The sequence below is a fragment of the Callithrix jacchus genome, chromosome 17 (assembly GCF_049354715.1).
Source record: "Callithrix jacchus isolate 240 chromosome 17, calJac240_pri, whole genome shotgun sequence".
Taxonomy (NCBI): domain Eukaryota; kingdom Metazoa; phylum Chordata; class Mammalia; order Primates; family Cebidae; genus Callithrix; species Callithrix jacchus.
Genome location: NC_133518.1, coordinates 35346693 through 35369884, shown reverse-complemented (window position 1 = coordinate 35369884; position 23192 = coordinate 35346693). Strand labels below are relative to the sequence as shown.

The window sequence follows — 23192 nt, the reverse complement described above, 5'->3', positions numbered from 1 at the left end:
TGCTACAATTCTGGATCTTATTTCAACAATTGATTATTTGATACTGCAAAGTTCCCAGGAATTTTTATCCAATAATTTGAAAATAAATATTTACATTCACATCTGAATCCTGATGTGAACCTGAACTATCTATTGCTCTATTTTCATCTGCATTGCTTTGATCACTTGAGAGATTCTACTTCTTAATTTCTTTTTATTTCGTTGGACTCAAAAAGATGATCATAGCTAGGTATTGAGCAATATCTCTATTCGTTATGTCTCCCATTTCTTTATTTCATTTTCTTCCCTTACAGAATAAGTACTTGTTCTCCTCTATTGGAAATCTAGGTGGGGAGAAAGGGTATTTTGTGTCCAGTCTGATGGTTAATTTACTGTTGTTTTGTGTTGGCTATTCTGAAAGAAGAGAAAATTGGTTTTTCAGGGAACTTTTCCATTTTGCACTTGGAAAGACTTAGAAGCAGAGGTAGAGTGTGTTTTCTTCAGGGAATCCTTAGAAGGTAGACATTAAAGTGAAGGTCTAGTTGTGTCACATTGCTAGAACTTCAAAAACCCAATTTGTAACTAGATAGTTATAAGAGGCCAGGCTCGAAAACCATCCAGTATCTGTATTATGCTATTTTCTTTTTTGTTTTGACTTTTTACGTTTTGTGTTTTGAAACAGCATACACAGTAAAAGTAAATGTGTGTATCTGCAATTTAAATAATAGTAAAATGAATTTCTGTGTACTCAGTTTAAGAGAGACCTGTTACTTTCTAATGTGTAACTTTAATCAGATTTCATTAGAGACCTTTGTATCAGGTCTTTGTTTTGTTTTTGTTTTTTTTTTGTTGTTTGTTGTTTGTTTGTCTTGTGACAGGGTCTTATACTGTTGCCTGGGCTGGAGTGAAATGGCATGAACACGGCTCACTGAAGCTTTCACCTTCCTGGTTTAGGTGATTCTCCCACCTCAGTCTCCCAAGTAGCTAGGACTACAGGCACACTCCACCATGCCTGGCTAATTTTTATTTTGTTTTGTTGAGAGGGGGTGTTGCTATGTTGCCCAGGCTGGTCTCAAACTCCTGGGCTCAAATGATCCTTTCACCTTGGCCTTCCAAAGTGCTGGGATTACAGACGTGAACCATTGTGCCTGGCCTGGTAATTTTTTTATCTTCAAGACTTCATTCCATCTGCAGATTATGTTAAAAGAGCTGATCTTCATAACGAGAAAGCTATTTGGACTGTTTTTACATTGATTTCAAATGTTTTAAATAAAATGTTGTTAAGTATATCATAAAGTGATTGCTCATTAAAGTCACTCATTTTTGGCCTGTGTTTATAAGAGCTTGCAATGGGAAAGGTTCTTTGTAAGGCCAGAGCAAATCTCAGCAATACTGTGTATTTTCTAATTCTTTCTTTTTGCTCCATAATACTATTTTCATTACCTCTTGCTTGATCCTAGCCTAAAAAACCCACGAGTGTGTCTTTTCTAACTTCAGATTCTGGGAGGAGAGCTTATGTTTTTTGCATTTCTGTGTACTGAGTTTTTGGTACAGTGCCTACAATACCAGAAACAATTAATAGGTAGTAAAGGAGGAGTATACTCAGAGATCTGTCACTGGGTGGCGCTGAACATCAGGATTCTTACTGTAATTGTTCCATCACAGTAACTTTTCAAATGCAATGGGAGTTCCCATGTTACTTTAGAAATTCCTAGTAAATTGATTAAAAGTACAGATAGTTATCTTTTTTTTGCACAAAAAGTTATTCTAAAGGCTTTATTTTCAGTGGTGAGTAGGCTGAAATGGGGCCTCAGCTATGTCAGGATGAGAAATCATTAAGATTTGATTGAAATATAAATCCTATATTTAAAAAATATGAACTTAGATCAGATACTTTATTTTAAATATATAATATACATAAGCAACTAGATAACATTTTATGAATAGCTTTTTTAGACTTAAATTCCAATTCTGACAAATATTTAGGCAGCTTTTAACTTACAGTTCATTTTAACTGGTGTGGTTCATTACAAAGCAAAGATTTCTTTTTAGAGCAGTTTTAATTTATAGCAAGAATCTGAAATAACTGCACATAAAGATTATTCAGATTTTCTTAATGTCACTGGGGAAAAAAAGACAAATGTGATTTAACTTTTAAGTTAATTTTAATTTTATGTTATTCATTTTATTATTTTTAGTACTAATCATGTTCCAGCTACAATGTTAAACGTCATAATACTGGAAATAGCCACATTCAAAGACCTATATGCTAATAACTTTGATTTTGTGATGAGATGTTGCAGAACATGACTGTTTCAACGTGGAACAATCGTGGAAAGGCATCAATCTTTTTTCTGATTGTCAACAACCTGTGGAACATTAAGAACTATCTATATGAGTGGGTTTCAAACTTTTTGACTACAACCCACCCACAGTAAGGAGGTTATTTTTACTTGTTTCCCCCAGTATGTATGCAGCACACAGACTGACAAAGTTTCATGAAGTAGTACTTCATATACTACCTATATGGTAATAACTTGGTATATGAAATTCCTTTTTATTAAAAAAACAAATTCACTTGGTTTACTAAATGACCTTATTGCCTGGTAGTGGATCATGACCTGTAGTTTGAAAAATGCAGATTTAGGCCAGTCTTTTCTGTGTAGCAGTGAAAACTGGCAGGGACGCTAAGAACACTTTTTGCCTGAGCAGTTCTAAATTTAAAAATTGCTTTTTATTTGTAGTTTTATTATTAAATCGTGTCTCCCAGTATTTAAAATTGCTTGCCACTATACCAGAGATTGAGTTTAAAATGATGCCATTGGAAAAAATAACATAAGATCTTTTTTTTTTTTTTAATATGGAGTCTCGCTCTGTCTCCCAGGCTGGAGTGCAGTGGCTTGATCTCAGCTCACTACAATCTCCGCCTTCCAGGTTCAAGTGATTCTCCTGCCTCAGCCTCCTGAGTAGCTGGGATTACAGGCACCCACCACCACGCCTGGCTAATTTTTCTATTTTTAGTAGAGATGGGGTTTGTCCATGTTGTCCAGGCTGGTCTTGAACTCCTGACCTCAAGTGATCTGCCCACTTCGGCCTTCCAAAGTGCTGGGATTACAGGCGTGAGCCACTGCACCTGGCCAACATAAGATCTTTAATAATTTAAGTTCCAACCATTTTGACTTCTGTTTTTGGTATACTGTACTTGAAACAAATAAGAATGGCTTTTTGTATAATACAGAAGATTTTACCAGCCCTACCAAAAATGTTTTCTAATGAAATATATAAATTTGGCTTACCTCTAAGCCTAACATGTACAGTAGTAACTTCCCACTTAGCAAAAGGTCAGCTGTCTCGGAATATAGCCTCAGGAAAGAGAAGGAAATGTGCGTTTGTTACCATTGTTGTGAATGTTGCTGAGCTTCAGCGTTCAAACCATGTACTTTCCTCGAAGTTTTTCTCAGAATTCTTATGCACTTAATTTTTAAGAATAATACTTATCAGGGTTAGTTCTTTTTTTTTCTCTGTCAGAAAGAAGAATATAGGGATGGAGGAAGGCTGGAATGACTGTTAGTCTACTAAGTGGTAAACACAGAGAGAGGAAGTAACATTTGACACTTAACATTAAGGAGAAAAATCATAGTCTGTTGAAGCATGTTCATGATGATCCCTGAGTAACTGGAAAAGGTCAAGTTATATTGGTGAAAAAGTGGAGAAAATGCAACACATCAGAAAAAATTTTATCTTAAAATGACTAAAGTAAAACTTACTGTGTGCTTTTGTGGGAGATGCGGGTGGGGGAGGAACTAAGCAAAAGATAGGAGAACATTTTATTTTTTTGGTTTATATATTGCTGGTTAGGGCTGGATAATCAGTTACCTTAGTTGCAGTTTACTTTAAACAACTATATGAATCCTATTTTTCTAGGCTTGAGATATACAGAAATCAAAAAGATTGTTCTTAAGGAACATAAAGCCTGGCACTCAAAATGCTGTAAATGTTATTTTGTCAGATCTCGGTTTTTCAGGGTGAAAACAGTCTTAGTTTTCTAGTAATTAATTTTATACCAAGAAGCATAAAAAGATCTTCTTTTAATTTTTAAAGTAATACTCTGAAATATAAATTTTCACAAATTTTGCTTACTAGTATTGTGCTGTGCACTTTACTAAGTGCAGCATGATTTTGTTTTTATTTTCATTTTGAGAGCATGATGAAATTAGCCCATATTTATATCAATTTTTTAATGAGCCATGGTAGTTGAAAATTAATCTATTTAAAGTTAATTATGTGAAGCTGCCCTGATTAAAATGTATCAGATTGTCATAGTGCTCCGCTGGATATTTAAAAAATAATGCCCTCAAGAAAAAAGCTAGTGGTTTGTGTTATAACAAAGATAAAAACATTAAGTATACTTCTGAATTTAATCCATTGTTAGTAACTACCAAGTGTTTTTTCTTAAACTATTTTAAAATAAGCCCCGTGTTTTTGTCTTATTCATTCTCTGTATGACAGCAGCACTTACCTACATGTAGTTACCACACTTAAGAAATTTAATATTGATAAATATTCTCTAATAATATAAACTGCATGTTTAAACTTCCTAATTGTCTCTAAAATATCCCTTATAGTCATTTTCTTTTTAACCATTTCAGGATCTAATCATGAATCCCAAACTAAACACATTCAGCTTATTTGTCATGTCTCCTTTAATCTGCAGTAGCTCTTGATGCTTTTTCTTCTACTTTGTACATTTTTGTGTTTCAGTTTAATAATTTCTATTCCTTTGTCTTCATGTTTACTGATTCTTTATTCTACAATGTCTATAAACTTATTTTTTTTTTTTTTGAGACAGAGTCTCACTCTGTCGCCAGGTGCCAGGCTGGGGTGCAGTGGTGCAATCTCGGCTCAGGGCAACCTCCACCTAATGGGTTCAAGCAGTTCTCCTGCCTCAGCCTCCTGAGTAGCTGGGACTACAGGCGCACGCCACCACTCCTAGCTAATTTTCGTATTTTTAGTAGAGACGGGGTTTCACCATGTTGGCCAGGATGGTCTTGATCTCTTGACCTCATGATCCACCCTCCTTGGCCTCCCAAAGTGCTGGAATTACAGGCGTGAGCCGCTGTGCCCGTCCTAAACTTTTAAGCCCACCTAGTGAACTTTTCATATTATATGTCTTTTATCTAGAAGTTTCATTTGGATCTTTAAAAATGTGTGTGTGTATCATCCATTTATCTGAGCCTTATATTTGTATATTCCTTCAAATCCTTGAACATAATTTATAATTTTATGTCCATTTATATTACACGTAAATATATTTTAATAATAATAAATTATAATTTGTAGTAGCTGTTTTAAAATCCTTGTCTACTATTAATAATTCCGTTTCTGGTTGAATTATATTTCTCATGATTATGGGTCACATTTTCTTGCTTCTTGGCATGTCTACTATTTTTTTTTTTCAACTTTTATTTTTTAAGTTCCAGGGTTCATGTACAGGATGTGCAGGTTTGTTACATAGGTAAGCATGTGCCATGGTGGTTTGCTGCACAGATCAACCTATCACCCAAGAATTAAGCTCAGCAACCATTAGCTATTCTTCCTGATGCTCTCTCTCCCCACACCCTCCCTGACAGGCCCTAGTGTATGTTGTTCTCTACCATGTGTCCATGTGTTCTCAACATTTAGCTCCCACTTATAAGTGAGAACACGTGGTGGTTGGTTTTCTGTTTCTGTGTTAGTTTGCCAAGGTTAATGGCGTCCATTCATGTCCCTGCAAAGGACATGATCTCATTTCTTTTTATGACTGCTTAGTATTCCATGGTATGTATGTATGTATGTATGTATGTGTGTGTGTGCATGTGTGTACATATATATATATATATATATATATATATATATATACCACTTTTGCTTTATCTAGTCTATGATTGATGGGCATTTGAGTTGATTTCATGTCTTTGCTGTTGTGAATAGTGCATATCTAGTAAATTTTGATTATATATTGGACATAGTGTTGTATTGTCATATGTCTTGGTTTTGTTGTCTTTCTTTAAAGACCCTTTAATTTTATTGCATCTGGTAGTTAAGTTACTTGCAGATGAGCTTGGTTATTTTGAGGCTTGTTTTTAAAGTTTGTTAAGTTTATCAAAAGTTGCCTTTACTGTAGCACCACTATTTTAGCTCTGCTAATGAGATATGACCCTTCTAGGGTGTCCTCTGAATGATCTAGTATTCAAGGAAGTCTCCCCTCTCTGGCTAGTCAAAGCTTGAACTTTTTCTGACCCTATTTGTGGGTAACCCACCACATGGGCACTGAGGAAGGAGAGCTGTGCAGACCCCAGACACAAATAGTGCCTGAAGCATAACTTACTGCTTACTTATATCTAGTTTATATATATAATCTTACTTATTTCCGTGTAATCTTTCTATATAATCATATAATGGATTGTAGTCGGAGCTGTACCGACACATTTAGTGCTGATTTATATAATACTTCTATATAACCATATAGCAGTTTGTAGTAGGAGGAATGCCTAGAGCTGTCACAGAGCAGAAGCAAGTACATGGGAAAAACAGCCAGACAAGGACAAGAACCAATGACCCAGGCGGTAGCGCCCCTGCAAGAAAGGCCTTATGCTATATGACTAGTCAGGCCCTAGATGGCAGCACTCAGTACCTGCTCCATTAGCCGGCTTGTAGCAAGAGTTACTCTTCCTGAAAAGGAGTTGCAGTACCTTGCATCCAGTTCTTGTGGAAAGTAGGCCTCAGGCCTGAGATCCTGCAAACAACCGAAGGAGAGGAACCCCTCTGGTGTAATCGCGCCATGGCGGCTGTACATCCTGTTGGCTTTTCTCGCTACTGTGCTGGCTCAAATCATCCTCCTATCAAATATCTGAGAGAAGAGCACACTCTGTCAGCTCCCACTGCATTGGTTTATAGCATCCTTCTATAGGAATCCTTTGAAGTCTCCAGCCTCCAGATAAGAAGTGTCGCACATGGCACTTGTTGCACAAGCTCACCTCCTTGCCTCGGTGACCTAATGGGAGTGGACCACCTTTTTTGTACACAACCCTCTACTACTGCGCACAGCACGGCCCCCTACTGCGCACGGCCTACCTCTGTGACTAGGTGACCTAATAAGGGTGGCCCCATCATTTGCTAATCACGTGATTATGTATGCCCTATCATTAAGCCTATAGATGACCTCACTCACGACCCTTCCCCCGTCTTGTACCTAATAAATACAAATGCTTCTGGACATTCGGGGCCTCACCTGTCTCCACTTGTAAGTGGCGTGGCCCCCTGAGCCCAGCTATCTTTTCCAGTCCTTCTGTGTCCTGTCTCTTTATTTCTTGGATCCTGCACTTCAGCATAGCAATAAGGGACACTCCATGACTCTGTAGCTACACCTGTTTGAATTCTAGAAATTGTTAATCTTAAGTTTCCCAATAATTGTTTTTTTTTCCTAGTGAGGTTTGTCCAGGCTTACAGGCCTCACTCTATGCATGCATATGCCATTCTTATTTAGCCAAAGCCCCGAGGGGAACCCATCTACATTTTTTTTAGTTTTTTAGTTTAAATTTTTGTGGGTACATACTACGTTTATATATTTATGGGGTACATGAGATCTTTTGACAAAGACATGTAATGTGTAATAATCACATTATGGAAAATGGAGTGTCTGTGCCCTCAAGCATTATCCTTTGTATAATCCAGTTTTACTTTTTAGTTGTTTTAGAACGTACAATTAAATTATTATTAGCTATAGTAACCCTATTGTACTATCAAATACTAAGTCTTGTTCATTCTGGTTTTTTTTTGTACCCATTAGCCATTTCCATCTCCCCTCACTACCCTTCCCAACCTCTCTGATAACCATCCTTCTTCACTCTTATCTCTTAATCTTCAATTGTTTTGATTTTTAGATCCTACAAGTAAGTGAGAACATGTGATCTTTGTCTTAATCTGTCCCTGGCCCATTTCTCTTAACATAATGAACTTCATTTTCATTCATGTTGCTGTAAATGACAGGATCTTATTTTTTCTTATGACTGAAGAGTACTCCATTGTGTATGTATACCACATTTTTTTAATCCATTCATCTGTTGATGGGCACTTAGGTTGCTTCCAAGTCTTGGCTATTGGGAACAGTGCTGCAACAAATATGGGAGCTTGGGTATCTTTTTCATATACTGATTTTCTTTCTTTTGGGTATATACCTAGCACTGAGGTAGCTGGATCATATGGCAGCTCTATTTTTAGTTTTTTGAGGAATCTCCAAACCATTCTCCATAGTGATTGTGCTAATTTCCATTCCTATCAACAGTGTACAGGGGTTCCCTTTTCTCTGTATACTCTACAGCATTTCTTATTGCCTGTTTTTTGGATAAAAGCCATTTTAACTGGGGTGAGATGATACCACCTTGTAGTTTTGATTTGCATTTCTCTGATGATCAGTGATGTTGAGCACCTTTTCATTTGCCTGTTTCCCATTTGTATGTCTTCTTTTGAGAAATGTCTATTCAAATCTTTTGCCCATTTATTAATTGCATTATCTGATATTCCCTATAGCATTGTTTGAACTCCTTATATATTCTGGTTATTAATTCCTTTTCAGCTGGGTAGTTTGCAGATATTTTCTCCTATTCTGTGGGTTGTCTCTTCACTGTGTTGAATGTTTCCTTTGCTGTGTGGAAGCCTTTTAACTTGATGTGAGCCCATTTGTCCCTTTTGCTTTGGTTGCCTGTGCTCATGAGATATTACTCAAGAAATACTTGCCCAGACAAATGTCCTGGAGATTTTCCCCAGTGTTTTCTTGTAGTAGTTTCATAGTTTGAGGTCTTAAATTTAAGTATTTCATCTATTTTAATTTGATATTTGTATATGGCAAGAGATAGGGGCCTAGTTTCATTCTTCTACATATGTATATCCAGTTTTCTCAGCACTATTTGTTGAAGAGAGTGTCTTTTCCCCAGTGTAGATTCTTGACATTACTGTCAAAAGTGAGTTCACTATAGTTGCGAGGATTTATTTCTGGGTTCTCTATTCTGTTCCATTTTTCTGTGTATCTTTTTATGCCAGTACCATGCTATTACTATTGCCATCTAGTATAATTTAAAGTCAGGTAATATGATTCCTTCAGTTTTGTTCTTTTTGTTCAGGATACCTATGGCTATTCTTGGTCTTCTGTAGTTTCATATAAATTTTACAGTTGTTTTTCTATGAAGAATGTCATTGGTTTCGATGGGAATTGCATTGAATCTGTAGATTGCATTGGGTAATACGGGCATTTTAACAATATTGATTCTTCCAGTCTATGAACATGGAATATCTTTCCATTTTTGTGTCCTCTTCAATTTCTTTCATCAGTGTTTTATAGTTTTCATTGTAGAGATCTTTCACTTCTGTTGTTAAGCTTATTTCTATGTATTTACTTTTATTTGTGGCTTTAGTAAGTAGAATTACTTTTTTAAATTTCCTTTTCAAATTGTTCACTATTGGCATATAGAAGTGCTACAGATTTTTGTATGTTGATTTCATATCCTGCAACTTTACCAGATTTATCAGTTCTAATATTTTTTTTAAGTGTGTGTGGAGTCTTTAGGTTTTTGTCAAATATAAGATCTTTTCTGCGAACAAGTGTAATTTGACTTCTTCCTTTCCAATTTGTATGCTGTTTATTTCTTTCTCTTTTCTGATTGTCCCTGCTAGGACTTCTGGTACTATGTTGAATAACAGTCATGAAAGTGGGCATCCTTGTTAAACTCCAGACCTTACAGGAAAGCCTTTCAGTTTTTCTTCATTCACTATGATACTAGCTGTGGGTCTGTTGTATATGGCTTTTATTACCTCAAGGTATGTTCTTTCTATATACAGTTTTTTGAGGGTTTTTTTTTAAATCATAAAGTGGTTTTGAATTTTATCAGATGCTTGTTCAGAACAACTGAAATGATTATATAGTTTTTGTCCTTCATTCTATTGATACGATGTGTCACATTGATTGATTTGTGTATATTGAAGCATCCATGCATCCCCCGTATAAATTCTACTTGGTGATGAAGAATGATCTTTTTAATGTATTGTTGAATTTGGTTTGCTCATATATTGTGGAGGTTTTTTGTAATAATATTCATCAGAGACATTGACCTGTAGTTTTCTTTATTTTACGTGTCTTTGTTTGATTTTGGCATGAAGGTAATACTGGCCTCATAGAATGAGTTTGGAAGTATTCCTTCCTTCTGTATATTATGGAATAGTTTGATTTGGATTGGTATTAGTTCTTTAAATGTTTGGTAGAATTTAGCGGTGAAGCCATCAGGTCCCAGGCTTTTCTTTACTGGGAGACTTTACTGTGGCTTCAATCTGTTTATTTGTTATTGGTCTGTTTAGATTTTGGATTTCTTTATGTTTAGGTTGTTTGTGTATAGAAATTTATCCATTTCTTTTAGATTTTCCAATATTATTGGCAGATGTTCATAGAAGCCACTAATGATGCTTTGAATTTTTATGGTATCAGTTGTAATGTCTTCTTTTTATTTTTTATTTTCTTTGAGTCATCTTCCTTTTTTCTCAGTCTAGCTAAAGGTTTGTTAATTACCTTTATCTTTTCAAAAAACTATTTGTTTCATTGATTTTGTTGTATTGTTTTCTTCATTTCAAATTTATTTATTTATGTTCCGATCTTTATTATTTCTTTTTGTTTCTTTGAGACACAGTCTCATTTTTTGCCCAGGCTGGAGTGCAGTGGTGCAAATTCTGCCTCCTGGGTTCAACCACTTCTCTACCTCAGACTCCTGAGTAGCTGGGATTACAGGTGCCCAGCACCATGCCCAGCTAGTTTTTGTATTTTTAGTAGAGATGGGGTTTCACCATCTTGGCCAAGCTGGCCCTGAACTCCTTATCTTCGGATCCACCCACCTCAGCCTCCCAAAGTGCTGGGATTACAGGCGTGAGCCACTGCACCCAGCCTATTATTTCTTTTATTAATTTTGGGTTCATGGGTTCAATTTGCTCTTAATTTCTGGTTCTATATGATAAATTGCTAAGTTTTTTATGTGTTATTTTTCTTCTTTTTTGATGTGGGCACTTACGGCTATAAATTTCCTTCTTTGTGCTGCCTTTTCTGTATCCCCTCGGTTTTGATATGTTATGTTCCATTTTTATTTATTTCAAGGAATTTTTAAATTTCCTCCTTAATTTCCTCACTCATTCACTGGACATTCAGGAGCATACTGTTCAATTTGCATGTGTTGGTGTAGTATCCAAAATTTTTCTTGTTGTTGATTTCTAGTTGTATTTCATTGTGGTCAGAAGATGTTTGGTATTGTTTCAGTTTTTTTTGTAGTTTTAAGACTTGTTTTCTGGCTGGGCATGGTGGCTATGCCTGTAATCCCAGCACTTTGGGAGGCCAAAGCGGGAGGATTGCTTGATCCCAGGAGTTTGAGAGCAGCCTGAGCAACATAGTGAGACCCCATCTCAAAAATAAAAAAATTTAAATTTAAATTTAAAAAGACTTGTTTTGTGACCCTAAAATATGGTTTATCATTGAGAACAATCTATGTGCTGAGGAGAAGAAAGTGTATTCTGCATTGGATGAAATGTTCTGTAAGTATCTGTTTAGGTTCATTCGTTCTGTAGCGCAGATTAAGTCCAATGTTTCTTTGTTGATTTTCTATCTGAGAGACCTGTCTAGTGCTGCAAATGGGATGTTACTGTTCTGAGGTTTCTCTCTCTTTAGCTCTACTAATGTATATCTGAGTACCCCACTATTAGGTACATGTATATTAACAATTATTATATTTTATTGCTGAATTGACCCCTTCATCATTATATAATGACTTTCTTTTTCTCTTCTTACAGTTTTTGTCTTGAAATCTGTTTTGTCTGATGTAAGTATAGTGATTCCTGCTCTTTTTTGGCTTCAATTGGCATGGAATATCTTTTTTCATCCTTTTATTTTCAGTCTATATTTATCTTTGTAGGTGAAGTGTTTTTCTTGTAGGCAACAGATCATTGGGTGTTGTTTTTTCATCCATTCAGCTGCTCTCTTTTTATTGGAGAATTGAGTCCATTTATATTTGGTATTTTTATTCATAAATAAGGACTTCTGCCATTTGTTATTTATTTTTTGGTTGTTTTGTGATCTTTTTTTTCTTTACATCCTTCCTGTCTTCCTTTTAGTGAAGGTGATTTTCTCTGATGATATAATTTAATTTTTCCTTTTTTTTTGGTATATTTAGGTTTTTCAATTTGAGGTTACTATGAAGTTTGCAAATACCATTGTGTAACCCATTATTTTAAACTGATGACAGCTTCACACAAATTGCATAAACAAACACAGAAGAAAAAACTAATAAAAACTCTACAGTTTAACTTCATCCCACTGCTTTACAATTTTTTGTTTTTCTTTCTTTTTTTTTTTTGAGATGGAGTCTCACTCTTGTTGCTCAGGCTGGAGTGCAATGGCATGATCTTGGCTCACTGCAACATCTGCCTCCTGACTTCAAGTGATCCTCCAATCCTCAGCGTCCCAAGTAGCTGGGATTACAGGTGCCTGCCACCACACCCAGCTAGATTTTTTGTATTTTTAGTAGAGACAGAGTTTTACCATGTTGGCCAGGCTGGTCTCAAACTCCTGACCTGAGGTGATCTGCCTGCCTTGCCCCAAAGTGCTGGGATTACTGACATGAGCCACCATGCCCTGCCTGTTGTTTTTCTTTATGTTTTATTTTACTGTCCATGTCTTGAAAAGTGTAGTTATTAATTTTGATTAGTTCATTATTTAATCTTTCTATTTAAGAGTAGTTTGCATACCACAATTACAATATTAAATTATTCTGTGTTTTTCTGTGTGCTTACTCTTATCAATGAGTTTTGTACCTTCTGATGGTTTCTTCTTGCTAACATCCTTTTCTTTTAGATTGAAAAACTCTTTAGCATTTCTTGTAGTATAGGTCTGGGTGTTGATGAAATCCCTCAACTTTTGTTTGTCTGAGAAGGTCTTTATTTTCTCCTTCATACTTGAAGGTCATTTTTTTCTGGATACACTATTCTAGGGTAAAGGTTTTTTCCTTTAGCACTTTAAATATGTGATGCCACTCTCTCCTAGCTGATAAGATTTCCATTGAAAAGTCTGCTGCCACATGTGTTGGAGCTCCATTGTATGTTGTGTCTTTTCTGTTGCTGTTTTTAGGAACCTTTCTTTATCCTTGATCTTCAGGAGTTTGATTGTTGAAATGCCTCGAGGTAGTTTTCTTTGGGTTAAATCTGCTTGGTGTTCTATAACTTTCTTGTATTTGAGTGTTGATACCTTTCCGTAGGTTTGGTATATTCTCTGATATTATTCTTTTGAATTAACTCTCTACTCCTGTCTCTTTCTCTACCTCCACTTTAAGATCAGTATCTCTTAGATTTTCCCTTTTGGGGCTATTTTCTAGGTCTTGTAGGCACGCTTCATTTTTTTATATTCTTCTTCTTTTGTTACCTCTATTTTCTAATAGCTCACTAATTCTTTCTACCTAATCTATTTTACTATTAAGAGATTCTGATACATTCTTTGGTGTGTTAATTGCATTTTTCAACTCTAGAATTTCAGCTTGATTCTAAAAAGTATTCCAGTCTTTTTGTTAAATTTATCTAATAGAATTCTGGATTTCTTCTCTGTGTTATCTCGAATTTCTTTGAGTTTCCTCAACACAGCTATTTTGAATTCTCTGTCTGAAAGGTCACTTATCTCTGATTCTCCAAGATTGGTCCCTGGTGCTGCATTTCATTCATTTTGTGAGGTCATGTTTTCCTGGATGATCTTGATGCTTGTAATGTTCTTCAGTGTCTCAGCATTTAAGAGTTAGGTATTTATTGTAATCTTCACAACCTTGGCTTATTTGTGGTCATCCTTCTTAAGAAAGTTGTCCAGATATTGAAAGGGACTTAGGCTTCAAGTCCAATAATGCAGACTCATAGAGGTACTGCCTTTGTGGTCTTGGATAAGATCTGGAAGAATTCTCTGGATTATTAGGCAGAGACTCTTGTTCTTTTCATTTACTTTTTCCTAAACAGATGGAGTCTCTCGCTTTTTCTGTGCTGAGCTGCCTGCCTGGATCTGGGGGTATGGTAATATAAATATCCCTGTGGCCACCACCACGGGACTGTGCTGGATGAGACTTGAAGCCAGCACAGCACTGGGTCTTGCCCAAGGCCCACTGTAACCACTACCTGTCTACCACCTATGTTCACTCAAGGCTTTTAGGGAACTACAATCAGCAGGTGGTGAAGCCAGTCAGGTTTGTGCCCTTCCTTTCAGCGCAATAAGTTCCCCAGGCTCCTGATGGGTCCAGAGATGCTGTTTGGGAACCAGGGATTAGAGTCAAAAACCTTAGAAATTTACTTGATAGGCTCCTCTGTTGCAGCTAAGCTGGCAGTCAAACCACAAGACAAGATCCTTCCTGCTCTTTCCTCCCCTCTCCATATTCAGAGGACGTCTTTGTATGGCCGCCACCACCACCAGCCCACAGGGGATTCTGCCAGACCACTGCCAATGTTTACTGAAAACCCAGGGGGTCTTCGGTCAGCTTGTGAATACTGTCAGGCCTGAGACTCACCCTTCAGGGAAGTGGGCTCCCCTCTGGCCCAGGACAGGTTCAGAAATCCTGTCCAAGAACTTAGGCCTAAAGTCAGGGACCCCAAGAGCCTGCTTGTTGCTCTACCCTACTGTGGCTTAGCTGATACCTAAGGTGCAAGACAAAATCTCCTTTCCCTTTCCCTCTGCTTTTCTCAAACAGAAGGAGTCTTCTACCATAAACACCACAAGTGGGAATGTGCTGAGTCATACCTAAGATCAGCATATCTCAGGGCCCAAGGCTCACCTGGGTATCCTGCCAGGACTGCGTCCTTCTTTTCAAAGCAGCAGGTTCTCTTTCTGCCCATGGTGTATCTAGAAGTGTTGTGTATCATGAGCTAGGGCCTGGAATGAGTGCCTCATGACTCTGTTCAGTGCCCTATTCTGTGGCTGAACTGGTATTCAAAATGCAAGAGAAAGTTATCTTTACTCTTTCCTCTCTTCTTTTTGAAAGCAAAACAGCACTATAATTCAGATAAAAGTTTTAGAACTTGAAATGCAAATTTATATTTCAGGTAAATAAGGTTCTTGTTCTAAGTGTGTGTCATTTTACATGAATATCTAGACTCCTGTCTGATATAATAACTGGGTTATTTTCAAGGTTATAATTCACCACAGAAACCATTCTTGCAGGTGTGTAACTTGGACATATACACGTGTCTGCTTATTTGCAACATCTCTTCCCAAAGGAACAATGAAATACACTTAACTTAGTTTACATATAGATGTTAAAGAGGATTAAAGATTATAGGAAATGTAATAATGTGAACGAATTGCATTTTATTAAAAGTTTGTTTTCAACAACAAGGTGACTCAATTTGTCCCAAATATTTATTGAATGAATAAATAGATTAATTTGCTGAAAATCTGAAAATTTTTGTCTTCAGTCCTAACCTGTTGTATTCTACCTACCTAGGAAAACTTACTACCTCTCAAATTTAGTATGCTTAAAGCCAGTGTCTGCTGCTTTCCTATCAAAACAAACTCTGTTTCTCAGCTTTCCCATTTTGGCCAAAGGCGTTCTCCAAGTTCTCTAAGTTTTGGGTTATGAAGAATAAAAGATAGTATTCTTTTACATCATTGCTGCCATCCTGCCTTGTCATAACAGCTCCTAAGTCTTCAGTCTCTCCTCTCTGAGTCAATGTAATCATTACCAGATTCTTCCAAAGCAGTGTTTTAGCCATGTCAACCCCTTATTCAAGTGCCTACTGTGAACTCTTGACTGAGACCACATGCTACTTTTCTAAGGAGCAGGGTACTTACTGTACAATCTGTCCCTTTTTTCTCTCTCTTCTCACTTCTGACTCTCCAACAATAAACACTAATAGCAATGGCAGTAAACATAACTCTTACTTCATATGTGCCAGGCCCTGTTTGAGCATTATTTTAAGTACTTCTCATATATTAAATTATTTAATCCTTTGATTAAACAATAATTTAATTAAGTTATATATATTTTAATACTAGTAATATAGGCATTAAATCACTTGCATGTCTAATAGAAGTAGGATTTGAGCCCAGGTAGTCTAGTTCCAAGAGTCTGTACTTTTACTAATCTGCTGTTCTGCCTTTCAGTAACACTCTTCTTTAAGTCAGGTCACTGTGTTTTTTGTTTTGTTTTGAAAGTGAACATGCCATTTGCCCTGTTGTAGCTCTCTTCCCACATGAAAACCTTTCTCCAACTTTTCCCACTGTTAACCAGAATTTTTTCTTTTTGTTGAGGTGTAATTCAAGTCTCATAAAATCTGCCATAGGTATTTCATCCCACAGCCTTTTTTCCTCTAAGTTTTGCTCAACTCTCCCACAATATTTTAACATGTTTCTTCTTGGCTGTGTTGTTTTGTTTATAGATTTTATTTTGCCTACAGGATTTTAAGATTAATGTCGTTAGCATCTTGATGCTTTCTCAGTTCAATTCCTCTTTCTGAACATTTGTAAAATGTTACATAAGGTTAGTGATCCTGGGACTCATCCTGATCCATTGGGCAACCCCATGCTTCTCTATCTAACCAGACAAAGCAGTGTTTAAATCTCAGCCCTGCCTAAGAGTGAGCTTACGGTAGTTACACTTACCTATCTTTCCTCATTTCTAAATGATAGAAAAGAATACCTGCATTGTAGAGTTGTCTTGAATATTAGGGATAATATGTATAAGGCACTAGCACACAGAGGTTTCTTTTAAAAAGATCTCTATTCATGATCATCTCAACAGCTTAATCATTTCTATTTTCTTATAAGGCATGTTTTATTAGTGTCAGTATTATGAATTTGTTCAGTTTGGAAATAAGATGAATTATTGTGTTGTTCCCAGGGTTCCTTTTAGAACCTGTCTTATTAAGACTCTTTCATTAGCAATCTGCTATCTTCTGACAGACTTGCTATTTATTACAACAAGCGAGCAGTTCCATATTTCTTTAAACCTCTTGGTTAGGTACCACCTGGTTTATATAATTTAGTTGCATCTAATCTGTTCATTGGCTGTAAAATACTCAGTGCATTTACCACAATTTGAGCTAACCGCTCTGATCAGTGTCCTTAAAAAGGCAGATTGCCAGTACAATTTAGAAGGCTTTATAATGTAGTTTTCAGTTTTGATGGTTGTTTTGGATTTAGATTTGTTCCCTGTGCATGCTTTGTTTCATGAATCTTTAAGTTCTTTGCTTCCATCTGATACCATGTGTTGAGGTTGCATTTTATGAATGGGAAACTTTGCAAATGCTTACTAAATGATTTAAAATTTATTTCTGCCTCATATGTTCTTAAAAATACCAGCTGCCGCTTAGTTGAAAATGTAATTTAATTTGACTGACACATGAGTTTTATAGTTCATAAACGTGGATGTATTTTCCTTGTTTGTATTCATAAGCCTGTTAGTCCATATGTTAATGTGTTCTTTGATTTAATTTCATTTCTTTATTTTAAAAAATCAATAAAAACAACAACAAAAACCTTGGGAAAGCCCTCATACTTGCTACATTTTTAAAACATGCTTCTCTTTTTCGGAGATCACACTTATGCCTACAGAATTTCTTCCCATTTTAGTGGTTTCCCAAGGTTTCTATTTTAGTAGTTTTATTATTAAATTAACAGAGAACAGCTTTTGATACTGATATAATTTTATACTGTATTTATAGAAAGAAGTGCATTTTGGATGTGCGAAAGACATATTTCTCCTAACTTGCTTGGTACACCTTAGGAGAAATATGTCTTAAGAGCCTAATGGCTAGATTTAGTTAAACATGATAGACTGTTATAAATCCATTCATTTATACTGATTATTTGTAATAATTTGAGAGTAAGAAAGCCTCTTGCAAGATTATTACTTTGTCTCTTCTCTCTAGAAAAGTTGATATGTAGATAACTGTAGATTTAAGTACCTCCTGAAGACCTGTTTGGGAAGTGGGATAGTACAGGAGTCCCCCAATTCCTGGGCCATGGGCCCATATCTGTTAGGAACCGGGCTGCACAACAGCAGATGAGCAGTGGGCAAGCAAGCATTACTGCCTGAGTTCTGCTTCCTGTCAGATCAGTGGCAGTATTAGATTCTGATAGGAGCGTGAACCCTGCTGTGAACTGTGAATGCAAGGGATCTAAGTTGCACGTGCCTTAGGAGAATCTAACTAATGCCTGATGATCTGCGATGGAACAGTTTCATCCTGAAACCATTTCCCTGGTGAAAAAGTTGTCTTCCACAAAACCAGTGCCTGGTGCCAAAAAGATTGGGGACCCCTGAAATATGACATCAATATGTGTAGGTATAAGACACTATATAAGATCTTGAAGAAAAATATAAATAGATTGATATAAATACTCTAAGCAGGGAGAAATTAATGTGGGTACATGTGACATAGGGGTACAGGATAGGAAAGGCTTCATGGAGATGATGGAATTTGAAGTACTGATAGGCATTCACAAGACAAAGCCGGTTCTACACAGGGTCAAGAAAGCAACTGACCTGTTTGGCTATCCATCAGTATTGAAATTTCCTTGAGGGTAATAACCTTCATTCATGTGTTTGTTTGTTTGTTTGTTTGTTTGTTTTTAAACAAATGCTGACTGCCAGTGAAGGATAATGGCTTTCTGATTGACCCTCAGGTTTCACATCTAGTATGGATACAGTTATTTTACTCATTATGTAAGCTCAGCAACTACTTGCTCAATTCAGCTACGGTTTTTACTCATTGTTGTGGTTCCTGAGACCACCTTTCTCTGTGTTCTAACATGTTACATGTTTGCTTTCATATATATTTTTACTCAGGGAAAAAAGTTAAATTACATAATTTCAATGACTGTGTGCATTGGTTGGCTTTAAAAAGAAATTTAAAACTTAAGTTTTGCATTAGCAGGAAACAGCTTTTGGTATTGGTCAATTTTATATTTCTTAAATTGTGTCTTTGGCAGCAGTTATTTTTTGGGTGTGGAAAGAAACATTTCTCCTCAGTTCCTTGGTTAGCTTTTTGACAAAAATTAAAATGGTCATGAAAGCATCAGATAAACTAGTAGTAACCCCAACTGAGTATACTTTTGTTTAAATAAAAGCCAAGTGAAGTCTGTACTGCCATGGTAATATGATGCATAAATAATAAGTTAATATATGTAGCAAATAAGGTTTATAAACTGCATTCATAAGAGATTATTTTTTCCTCCCTTTGGAAAATAATGATATCTAAGGGAAAGAGGCTGTGGGGGACTGGCATTTTCTCAATATTCATTGGCTAACAAAATCCACCTAAAAATAAAACATGTACTCATATGCAAAAATGCTAAACTTACTTTTTTGATTATTGACCCTTCTTTGCACAACTCCAAAACATGCTTGTTACAGTTTTGTTGACTGGTTGATTTCTTGCCATTATTCCTACATTAGAGCAGTAAGTCCTGTGCCAGTGAACAATTTATATTATTTTAATTAGTTTTTTTAAAAATCACTTTCTGCCTGATTTTTATCTCCTGTGTGTGTAATGTTATGAGCAATTAATTTAAGCACATTTAAAAAATACATTGAATTTATTCAAGTAATATTTAATAAGTGCCTACCCTGTGTCAGGCTATTTCATAGGTATTATGGAGGCTGTAAGGTGAATGAAGTATATTAATTTCTTGGGGTAGTCATATCTCCTACAGATTTAGTTTTTTTTGAGTAATAGGGTAATATTATTCTGATTTATCCACACTGTTGTCTCTTTCAGAAATCTAACGAATTGGTGGGGTAGTTTTAGAGAAGTCAAGAATAGTGTAGAAGAGAATTTTTATCTATGCCAAGCCAACTGACCTTACTGGGGTTGAATATGTAGTCCTCATTTCTCTTACCTAGCTTTCAGATCCAGAGTCTGAATAATTGCACATCCTTTTTACTTTTGGGAACTTGACTCTTTGGGCTTTCCCTGGACCTTTGGAACATGACTCAGGTTTTATTTTTATTGAATTATAGCAGAGTGTTAAGTCATTATAATGCTGATAACTAAAACAGAGCTAATATTAGACCTGGAAATTCTTCTAAAAAATTAATATGCCTGTTTCTTAAGAACACTTAACACTCAAACATTTTGAGATATACCATTATGCACTGCTCATAAGGTAATGTATTTCAAGAGTTTCTTACTACAATTAGTATCCAGAACTCTATATATTCAAAAGCATTTCAAGTATTCAAAACTATGTATATGTATGTTTGTCCTCCCAATTTTTTTTTTCAACCAATATGCAAATAATGATCTGATCCTTCATTTTTGCTAATAGTCTAAAGGTCATACAATAAGTAGTTTACGTCTGGGTTTATTTTTACTTAGAATATTATTTGTAAAATGAGATGTAATAACATGTTTTGACACTTTCTAGATCTTTCATGTAAGAAAATTCTGCCACACATCCAACTATATCCTTATGGTGCAAATGTTACTATTTTGGAGGCTAGCTTTAAGAAAGATCAAATAGATAGAATAAGAAACTTCTGCCTGCAGGTATTTTTAATTTTTAAAAAAGCTTTAGAAAGGAATTTTACAGAGTATTTTGGATGATCAAGGTAGCCATATGAATTGCTTTTATCTGACTTATTACTATGTATTAGGCGTGGTATTATGCATTTTAAAAGTATTATTTTACACAGGAGAAGAATATTGTCATTCTCATTTCAAAGGTTAGGAAACTGAGGATTACAAAATAAATAATTGCTCAAGTTCATCCCACTGATTCATATGGGCAGAGGTAGGAATTAAATACTCTAGGTGTGGTAACTCCTAACCCTGATTACAGCAAGTTGCTACCTCTTTAGAGCAACACAGATTTATTGGTTTGGGTCCTTTTAATGTTTTAGCTTATATCCTCATCCTTTATTTACTTCAAGAAGTTTTTGATAATCAATTGTAAAACATCTGTATGTTTCAAGACATACCTGAGATTTATTTCTACATATTCATAATCCAGTCCTAGATATATAGTATAGGCTTGTTGATTTATAGAGTTGAGGGATAATACGACAAACCACTGTCTTCCTTATAACATAATTTTTTTTTTATTTGCAGGTTTTAAATGCACAGAGAGCGGGATACAAAGCAGCCATAGTTCACAATGTTGATTCTGATGACCTCATTAGCATGGGATCCAACGACAGTAAGTACAGGTATCACTTTTCTTCTCTCCTGTTTGACAGATAACTTGTAACTCAAAATTAACAGGATTTTCCTTCTCTCATTTTCTTTTTAAAAATCAGATTTTTTTCTCTATCAGATAATTCCTCATTCTTAATTCTCTTTGGATGATTTTATTCATAATAGAGATGAAAGTTACTTTTTCTTTTCTGAACTGTTTTTTAAACAGCTTTAATAGAGATAAACATGCTGAGTTAAGAATGCCATAAAGGGCTTTTTGTAATTTATTTAGAGAGTCATAGCATTACATTTTAGGGTATGTAGAGGTACTCATTAGCTGCTATAACCTGCTGGAATTTCAAAGCCACATATTTGTGCTTTCTTATATCAGTTGGTTATTTGTCCTTTGTCATACGTTGGCATGTTCATAGTTTTTCGTTTCAGATGGGAACGTCTTTCCTTATGCTCTACTAATTATTAGCTTGTAGGGAAAAATGAGCCAATTTTAGTGAAATAACTGGCTATAATAAGACACTGACTTAAGCTGTATGCCTCACTTAATGTAGTTTCTTTGACTCAGGGCACTATGGGGTATTATCAAAACCTTTCTAATTGATACTAAGATGATTTACTGTCAACACTAATGATTATAATTTATTTTATTTTATATTTTTAGTGCATAACCATAATCTTTTGCTACTAAGTCCTGTTGATTCATATTTTCAAAGTAGAGCAAGTATAGACATAAAGCTACAGACTGATAGAAAACATTGGAATGTATTTAGGAGTTTAAAGAACTACATCCTGAATAGGAAATATTTTATATTTCGTAACCAGAAAGTCTTCTTTTAGCGTATGACAGTGTTTTCTGTTGTTTTTGTTTTTGTCCTCCTTAACCCTAATATAGTGAGGCAAAATTAGAATATATAAAAAGTAAAATTCATTAATGTACTTCTTAGTGAATTTCTTTATATTTTAAATTATTATTTTAACCTCCTAGCTGATTTAATCTTCATGACTGTAAATCCATTAAGTACCTATAAGAAGTTTTAGCATTTCAGGAATAGTGAGACAGCTACTACATGGTAATTATAGGACTTACTTGGTGAAGTGAGTTTACTTATCAAATGAACTGGCAATGTTAGTGCTGCCAATATGACACATTTTACTTCTCCTCCTTTATGTATTTCCCTCTTAAAAAAATTATCCCACTTGATACATCCCAGGGTCAGTAACTTTTGTGATCTGTATACACTTATTGGCAAAATGGAAAGCATGCATAGTCTAGAAATAGATAGGCCTGAATTCAAAATCAAATCCTACTTGTATCAGTTGTATGACTTTGAGCAAGTTACTTACTCTTTGTGTAAGGATTTAGCAAATCTTCAAGACCTTCTCAAGAGCTAAATATGTTTTGGATTGAACGAACTGATTATTATTTGTAAACTATTTACTCCTTTGACATGTTTTCAGTAAAACTTTTGCAGTCTGAAATTGTCAGTTCCCTTTATCACTTATTTTGTCTTTATAATACTGTAAACACTTTTTGCAATAATCATGTCAACTCTTAAAAAGAATATGTTCAATATTAGAAGTTGCACATAACCATATAAGCCTGCTGTTGCCATGGAAATATTTCAACTGAGTTGTTATTCAAAGACTGCTCAGAATTTGGTTCTTGACTTTGTTGCTTAGATTATTTTATATGATATTTTGCTCCATCTTTGCGTATGTGTTTAAACATTTTATATGTTCAGAAACAATTGTTGTAAAGATCTTTACCATTTTCATCTGTGCTGTTACTTGGTAGAGGTAAGAAAAGCATGGATTAATCAAAAGAGGCTTGTATCTGTCCCTCTTTTCAAGGCTTTCCCTAGGAATATTGGTATCTTATACCAAGTAGAGATACTAACATTGGAAACAAAAGGAAATTTTAAAAGCCCCTTCCTATTGATACTTCATGTAAGGAATGTACCAATTTTTTCTTTCAGCCAGGAACAGAATGGATTAAT

General features: G+C 35.4%; 1 protein-coding gene across 2 annotated transcripts in view; it reads left to right on the top strand.

The window, feature by feature from the left end:
- The window catches only part of RNF13 (ring finger protein 13), a 183667-nt gene that overhangs the window by 86802 nt on the left and 73673 nt on the right, over positions 1-23192 (top strand). Inside the window, exon 5 of one of the 2 annotated variants that reach the window (XM_002759497.7) lies at positions 21115-21202. In XM_002759497.7, the coding sequence (XP_002759543.1) occupies positions 21115-21202 (88 nt within the window). Of the gene's footprint in view, positions 1-21114; positions 21213-23192 lie in introns of both variants that reach the window. The other variant, XM_035278324.3, reaches the window with a different exon arrangement.